Genomic DNA, 7,856 nt, shown 5'->3' with positions numbered 1-7,856 from the left:
CGCACGCTCGCTTGGAACAGAAGTGGCTGGTATAGGGAGGTACATGGGGCAAAGCTTTGCCAGACTGGGGTATCTGAAGGTGCCTACAGTCCGCCACCAGTCACATGGGTCACTGTCTTTCTTCAGAAGTAGTCCCGCATAGTGAACGAGTGGTAGTGCGGCACGTTACGGCCGCATAATATTGAAAATGTACGGTTACATGATCGCTAACAGCGCTGCACATCGGAGATGCACCAGTAATAAATCATACGTATTGGGGCGCTCGCCGCAGGCAGCTATCGTGCCTCCGTGTACTTGGGATGTGTATCGCTCCTCTCGGCAACGTTTTTAGCTATACGAACGCAGCAGAAATGTGGAAGACGAGTTATTTTATGCACGATGATCGAATCGCATATTCGAATTTTTTTAATATTCCAAGTTATCGAATATTCGAAACTTTTCGAATACGCGATTTTCGAATCGAATACGAATATTTCGAATGTGATATTCGACGAATATTCGAAACTTTCGAATATTCGCACACCCCTAGTATATATAGAACACTGAAAACACGAATTACATCATCATGGCTGGTTTCTCGACGACGAGTCTGACGGGGCACAACATTTACGCTACCCGTGCTCATAGGTCGGCAAATTCACTCATGAGTCGACTGACTCAGACTCACTCAGACTCAGATCGGGAAATGAGTCTGAGTCTGAGTGAGTCCGGGTCAGTAATATCTTGGTGAGTTTGAGTCCGAGTGACTCTGGCTGAAAACTTTAGTGAGTCTGAGTCTGAGTGAGTCCAGTTGAGTAAAATATTGGCGAGTCTCAGTCCGAGATAGCCCTAAGTGCAAAAATTATATCTTGAGTGAGTACGAGTGAGCTCCACCTTTTGTTGCCGACTTATGGTCCTATCTACTCATCTTCAGCATTACCATCAGCCTTATATCGGCTTACGTTTATACTCCAGTCTATTCACACATATCTCAGCACACTAGCATACATGCGCCCCCTCAACATTTATTGATCAGAGGCGTGAGTTAGGGAAAGGGGTGCCATGACCTCCCCCCGCAATCTCTTTTATGGGGAGTCCTTGATAAAAATATCTCGTGTGACTGTGAGTCGCGCATTTCATAAAAATGTCCTTACTGGATCGATATATGATAATGATGATATATAATATATGATGATAACTTGTATTTGAAGGTACAAGATCAAAAGGCGTTTTGTAGAGCATTGATTAAGTGAGATATTGGCATCGAAGAGGATTGACACCATGATCGAAAAAGCTAATTTTACGCCAACGGACTCATGAGTCAACTCACTCTGGCTCACTCAGACTCAGGTGGAGCCGTGAGTCTGAGTGAGTCCGGCTGAGTAATTGTGAGCGAAAAATCAGCGTTGTCCGTGAGCGAAAATTGGAGATTGATACAAGTAAATAATCAATAAAAATCTTCGTCTCATGCGGGAATCGAACCCATGACTTCTACGTGGCGAGCCGGTATTCTACCACAGAGCCACGCCCGTGTTCGAAACTTCTTCAGAACAAAAGAATGTATGAATTTTGTGTAGTGCAAGGAGTGTCATTAACACATGTAATACTGCATGGCAGAAGCGTAGAATCACGCCAGGTGTCAAAACATGTAAAGTGCGCGACGAGTGGTTGGCTTAAAGGTCCACCAATTACAACGCACATAGGCATTATTAATTACTATATAAACAACAGCATCAGCAAATGTGTATGTTGCCTCACGGACGCCTAGTGGGTCCCGGTCGCAAAAGGAAGAATTATGTCGCAGTGGGCACTTCACAACTGTAGTACTTGCAGCAGGCGTTCTAGGATAGTGTGGAAGCACCAGTTTATAGGCGCACAGACGTTCCTTTCCTTGCGGCGCGGTTGACGTGTGCACTGAGAAGCGAAGCCAGGCCAGCGATTGGGAAGGCGATACGAACACGGTCCGACTACGCTATCGCGTTCTACACTTGAAAGCGAAGCTAAAGCGTTCTCCAAATTTTTCAATGCGGTCGTCCTTGTATTTTTTTCTTGTCCCTTCGTTCTACGTCGAGCTGCGCCACCATATTCCTCGATGCGTTTATAAGAATAACAATTTGTGGGGCAACCACGGTATGATTATGAGGCATGCCGTGCATAGTGTATGGTTCCGGATATTAGGACTACCTAGTGTTCTCTAACGTGCACTGATATCGCATAGTACCCTCGATGCATTTAGAGACCTCGGAAAACGCCGTCCTCGTATTCGCTTAACACCTTTAGGAAAACTCGCGAGAAGTCAAAGACAACGCTAAATGGGGTATCACGAGATTTGATGAACCTCTGCAGCATAATTGTGGGAACAAACTAAGCGGAAGGTGCGAATTCAGTGAGAATTAGTCATTACAAAGCAGAAAGGGCTTGACTCGTGTGCTGCCGGAGTTAGCTCTGCGCGTTTTATTTATTGTCGTTCAAGTCACAATAATTACTGTATAGCTTCCCCACCTTCCACGTCATTTTAAACGCGACAGCGTTAAAGAGCTCGTATCGCAGAAATGCCGCCGTCGGCGGTCGGCACGTTGGGTTGTGAGCGAAAAATCATCATCTTGTCCGTGACCCGAAAAATCCAAAAAGCTGCAAATAAAAATAAATACTAAAAGATGTTGGGTCCGAGTGAGGATCCGAACCCAGGCCGTCTGCGTGCAACGCAAGTGGTTTCTACCACAACAGCCACTCCTTGCTTGGAGCTGCAGCACTGAAAGTAACTTCATGCTTCCCAAAAATACGCGTCCTGTATAAAGGGTCACAGTATGAAAAAGATGTAATATCGCATATATTGCGTGGTATCAAGCGTAACATTGCCATCGGCGTTACACCATGTCAACTACAGAACGACTTGGGTGGTTTAAAGACCGCCACCCATTACAAAATACACACACATTACTGCGCGTATTCCCTTAAGACCACGTAGTGGGTGCATCGCAACTTCGAAAAAAGTTGCTCGCGCAGAATGCTCCTGGTTTAAAGCATGCTACCCATTACATAAGGCACCACACCTTAGTGCGCGCATTCTGTTAAACACTCGTAGTGTTCGAAGTGCGCACTAGGGGCAGGAGATCGCTATCGCGTTCAACTCTTAAAGGCGAAGCTTAAGCGTCCCCCAATTTTTTTTCTCGCGCGTAGAAGTATAAAAGAAAAAGATAAACAAGTATGATTTGTTCATATCTCAGCAATCTGTTAAATGACAGCACGTTGTTATCTCATTCATAAATCTTGTGCGCAGTGGTGAAATTCATCGTACACGCAAGAAGATGTACATAATGCTTAAGACGCTTCGACCCTTGACACACAGATGCTATGAACTCACCCTCCTGTTGAGGTCACCTAACGACCCAGACCACTCGGAATGTCCCTTGTATCCGACGCTCGTGGCGTTTTCAATCAGCTGGTAGGTCACACTGCACAAAACAAGTCAACACGTTTGATGATGATGAAAAATCCTCGAACAGGTGGTGTCGCTGGACCAAACGTTTCGACACTTGGTCTTGTCTTCTTCAAGGTATCTCATGGATCGCAATAAATTCGCTGGGTACGTCCTTTTCACGTTACCGTTATATTGCCAAATTACAAGCTGAGACATACGCAGATTCATTGCAAATGAATTTTATTGATTGCCCGACTCTCCCCACTTCGCTTCCCAAAATTATTGGCAAACTTGGGTGCGTGACGTCATTTTTGTTAAGCGGAAGTGACGGAACCGCGGGGCCCCTAGAGCGTCTGCTATCCGCAAGGCAACAATCGCGAGTGTTTGGCGAGCGCTTCGTTGGCTGGGCGTGTGAATTAGTTCCTGTGGTAATGCTGCGATGGGTGGCAAGTGGTGTCGCGTTGTGGGCTGCACACGATTCCCCGTTGGCAGTCACGAAACACTCGCACCTAACGACTACCTGCGTCTCTGTATTAGTGTTTTAGCTAGCAATGCGGGTTTACCGCACGGAAAGTACGGTATACCGTACACGGCTAAGAATGCACATGCGTGAACATCACGGAACACTTCCCGTTGCATATACAGGTGCACCGTGACCGGGCCTATATCGGTATACGGTGAGCTTCGCATCGTGCGAACAACGTAACCTAATGGTGCGAAGGTGGCTCATACCTGGCATTCCTTCGGCCGTACCAACGCGATGTTGAACGCCGCTATTGCCAAAACCTATGCACTCTTCCCATAGCAATATTAAGAAGCTTTAGTTAGTCCGCGAACCTCTCAGCGACAGCATTTTACCCGATCACGGCCCCACAAACTGAGCTCCCTGGACAGGTCGTGCCATCTGGCGGTTGGAATGTGCAACCAGGCAAGCAAAGACACGGCCGGGCTAGACCGCACGCGCGCGCGTGCGGTCTAGCCCGGCCATGGCAAATAGCTAAACATGTGAGTTCCACTTCATCGAAGAGGAATGGCCATTACAGTTGGCCTCCAAATGCGTCGGAATTGCAGCTGTCATTTTCCGACAGCACAGCTTGTGCACGTGACACGGTCAGTCACACACAAGATTTCCGACGGAGTCACCTTTCAAAGAAGACAATATCACTTCGGCACTGAACTTCAGCCAGTTTAAAGGGGTACTGACACCTTTTTTCGAAGGCAAGTTTACTCTGCCATACAAATCTCCTGTATGCAGAGATGGCTCTGAGCAAGTGTGAACGTCAGCAACTGCTGATAAGATATTTTATTTTGGTATTAACGCCAATTTTTTCATGGCGAACCTACCGACATCGACACTAGCTTGACGTCAGGCTACAGTACTAATTCTGGTGACTTCACGCAGCAGTCTGGCTAGTTCTGATGACGTCAGGTACCAAAACTTTCAAGATGGCCGCTTGTGCGTCACCAAAACATTCAAAATGGCCGCTTGTACGTCACCAACGGAGCCACGGTACGGAGCGGCCGTGGAAACGTCACTGTGTATTGCGCGAGCACGTGACGAGAAACTCATAACGTGTTGTGACGTCAGGTTACAGTAAGAACCAAAACCAGCTTTTATAAACTCACTGTAATTACTTTTTCTGGGTGCACTCGCACTTAGCACTACCTTTTCTAGGCTCTTGAGGGCTTGGGCTTTCATTTGACGCAAAAAACGACAACTGAAAATGTTCATGTAAGTACCCCTTTAATGAAACTTGTGTGTGTCACAGCCAAAAGTTTGTGTATGTGTGTATGCGTGTGCGTGCGTGAGTGTGTGCGTGTATGCGTGCGTGCGCGAGCGAAAAAAGGGAGTGGTGGTGTAGGGGATTTCGGAATAGATAATTTCCAGCGCAGCGCTTGTTGACGTGGGTTATGGCAGGCTCGTGTAAAAGCAGTGCATCTCCTGCAGATCTCCCCCTCCCCTCTCCCCAGCAGTTTTAAAACTGCGATGTAGCATCTCATGACAGGATAGGTATCGCTATTTATTCATTAGGGCTTACGCATAGAACTGACGAAACATTCTCAAATGGACTAAAGATGGACGTATAGCGGAGGAAAGCGAAGGGGTATCACATCCGCAAGCAACTTTAACAGGCGTGTCACCCACATTAGCCAATCTAGCACACATAATGCTGAAAAACTTCAGCGCACTTTCATCGTAGTTCATTGAATGGCTCTCCGCGATTTGAGAACGAGTGTAGAGTACGGAAACCGGGTACTTGTCCTTTTGAACACTTACACACAAGCTTTTTCTGTTTTGATTTTTGCTCGTGCATGTGGTCTGACGAAAACCCTTTGCAGCATTGCGGGCAATAATACAGGGTGTTTCAAGAAATGTGTCCAACCTACTCAAAAAATCAGGAAAATGCGATGTTTGCTCGGGGCTTTCAGAATTGCTTTTTCTGTAGCGGCAGGAATCTTAAGGTAGTTAATGACATCATTTAGGACAGTAATTAAGAAAGTTACATTAATTAGCTTTTTAATTAGTGGAGTTCGGTGATTATGTCAAATGGGAGAATTGAAGTTCTTCATGCGAGGAACCCATCGGCGCTTTGAGATTTCGAAAAAGCGTCCTCTAGTAATTGTTGTGGCGTAATGAAATTCAACCAAATGCAACGGCTTTCAACAGCGAAAGCCATCGAATTCGGTTGAATTTCATTACTTCGTTATTATTACTAGATGCCGCTTTTTCGAAATCTCAATGTTGGGATGGGTTTCTGGCACGAAGAACTTCAATTCCCCAATTTGGAACAGTCACCTAACTGCACTAATTGAAAAGTTAATTAATTTAACTTTCTTAATTAATGACTCAAGTCATGTCTCTAACCATCTTAAGATGCCTAGCGCTGCAGAAAAAGTTATTCACTCATTTTGGACGTCTCAGAAGAATATGGCAGCTGCGTTCTTTCATGTTTCTGTTTAGGTTTCGCCATTGAATTTGGTTGAATTTCATTACTTTGTAATTATTACTAAATGCCACTTTTACGAAATCTCAAAGTTGGGTTGGGTTTCTGGCATGAAGAACTTCAATTCTCCTATTTGACACAACCACCTAACTCCACTAATTAAAAAGTTAATTAATTTAACTTTTTTAATTACAGTCCCAAATAACTTCTTTAACCATCTTAAAATCCCTGCCACTACAGAAAAACCAATTCTGAAGGCAGCAGTCAAATATCGCATTTTCCTGATTTTTTGAGAAGGTTGGACACATTTCTTGAAACACCCTGTATATTTGTGCTTGAGCAAAATCACATCTTGTAAAGGAATAGCGGCGCATTTGGGACATGAAAGGGGGTGGGGGTGGGAAAGGGTGTAAGCGGTTTATTGATACCGTATCTGGCGCTTTGATTATCTTAATAGCTTACCTTTAGAGAATTTGCATGGTCACATAAACACCGGTGCGTTCACGTTGCAACCAACCTCTCCTCAGCGGCTCACATTGTCTGCGTCGCGATAACAAAGCTAGCAGTGCTATGAGATACTCCAAAAGGTGGTGGTCGTGGTGAAAAATTTTATTATAAAAGAGAGTGTATGGGCCCCTGAAAGGGCCCTACAGACTAGGTGACATCCTCAGTCCGGGACATCATTGGACGACACCGCTGCTTTTGCTCGCGTATTGAGGCCTTGTTGAGCCCCCAGGTCAGAGCAGCTAAGCAGCGTCGCCTCCCAGTCCTCTCGCGTAGGGTTAGGGATGGGGCGAATGGCTGTGTTCAGCTGGCAGGCCCATACCATGTGGTACACATGGGCTGTCTCCCCACAGTGCTTGCACCTGCCAGTGACTGCGGGATCGAAGTATTGTAATATGGCCAGGCATAGTAATGTGTTCGTTTGAAGTTGGCGTAGGATTCTTTCTCCCGCGTTATCCAGACCCTTGGCGGGGGGTGGATACCGGCAATGCTGAAAGCGATAGTGCTCTACAATTTCTTTGTACCTGAGCAGCGGCGGTTGTGGGTTCCAGTCCATAGGGCTCAAATGAGGTACCCGGGGAATGAGCGCTCGGGCAGAGTTACCACGCGCATTCTTTGTCGCATAACCAGCTACATTTTTGCATATATCGCTAATGTGTTTAAAACTGGAATACATTGCATAAACCTGAGACCTCAGACACGAGAAGCTTTATTATTCATTGCAAATTGTTAAAAAAAGTCACAGTTTCGCCGCAAGGGCGAAGCAATGAATGCGATAGCAAGAAAAGCGGCCCGTGATGGACGCGCTGCTACACTGCAGAAACATCTCGGGCCCCGGCAGCAACTACCGCGCGAGCAGACAGCGGAAGGGCAAGGTTCTGCTGCGCAATTATTAGAAGAAGCGAGCGAGCTGGCCGACGACATTTAAATGCGCACGTTGCGCTCCTCGCGCCATCTCGCTAGTAATGAAGAAACGCTTATAAGCGCCTGCCGTTAGCTACCTGAAG

General features: G+C 46.2%; 1 protein-coding gene across 1 annotated transcript in view; it reads right to left on the bottom strand.

The window, feature by feature from the left end:
- The window catches only part of LOC119397434 (ionotropic receptor 93a), a 21,638-nt gene extending 14,233 nt beyond the window's left edge, over positions 1–7,405 (bottom strand). Inside the window, exons 1-2 of the mRNA XM_037664859.1 lie at positions 7,374–7,405; positions 3,344–3,434 (exon numbers count right to left, since the gene is read on the bottom strand). Of these exons, the coding sequence (XP_037520787.1) occupies positions 3,344–3,434; positions 7,374–7,405 (123 nt within the window). The remainder of the gene's footprint in view (positions 1–3,343; positions 3,435–7,373) is intronic.
- Positions 7,406–7,856: the final 451 nt, after the last annotated feature.

The sequence above is a fragment of the Rhipicephalus sanguineus genome, chromosome 6 (assembly GCF_013339695.2).
Source record: "Rhipicephalus sanguineus isolate Rsan-2018 chromosome 6, BIME_Rsan_1.4, whole genome shotgun sequence".
Lineage (NCBI taxonomy): Eukaryota > Metazoa > Arthropoda > Arachnida > Ixodida > Ixodidae > Rhipicephalus > Rhipicephalus sanguineus.
This window is presented reverse-complemented; position numbering and strand designations above follow the sequence as displayed.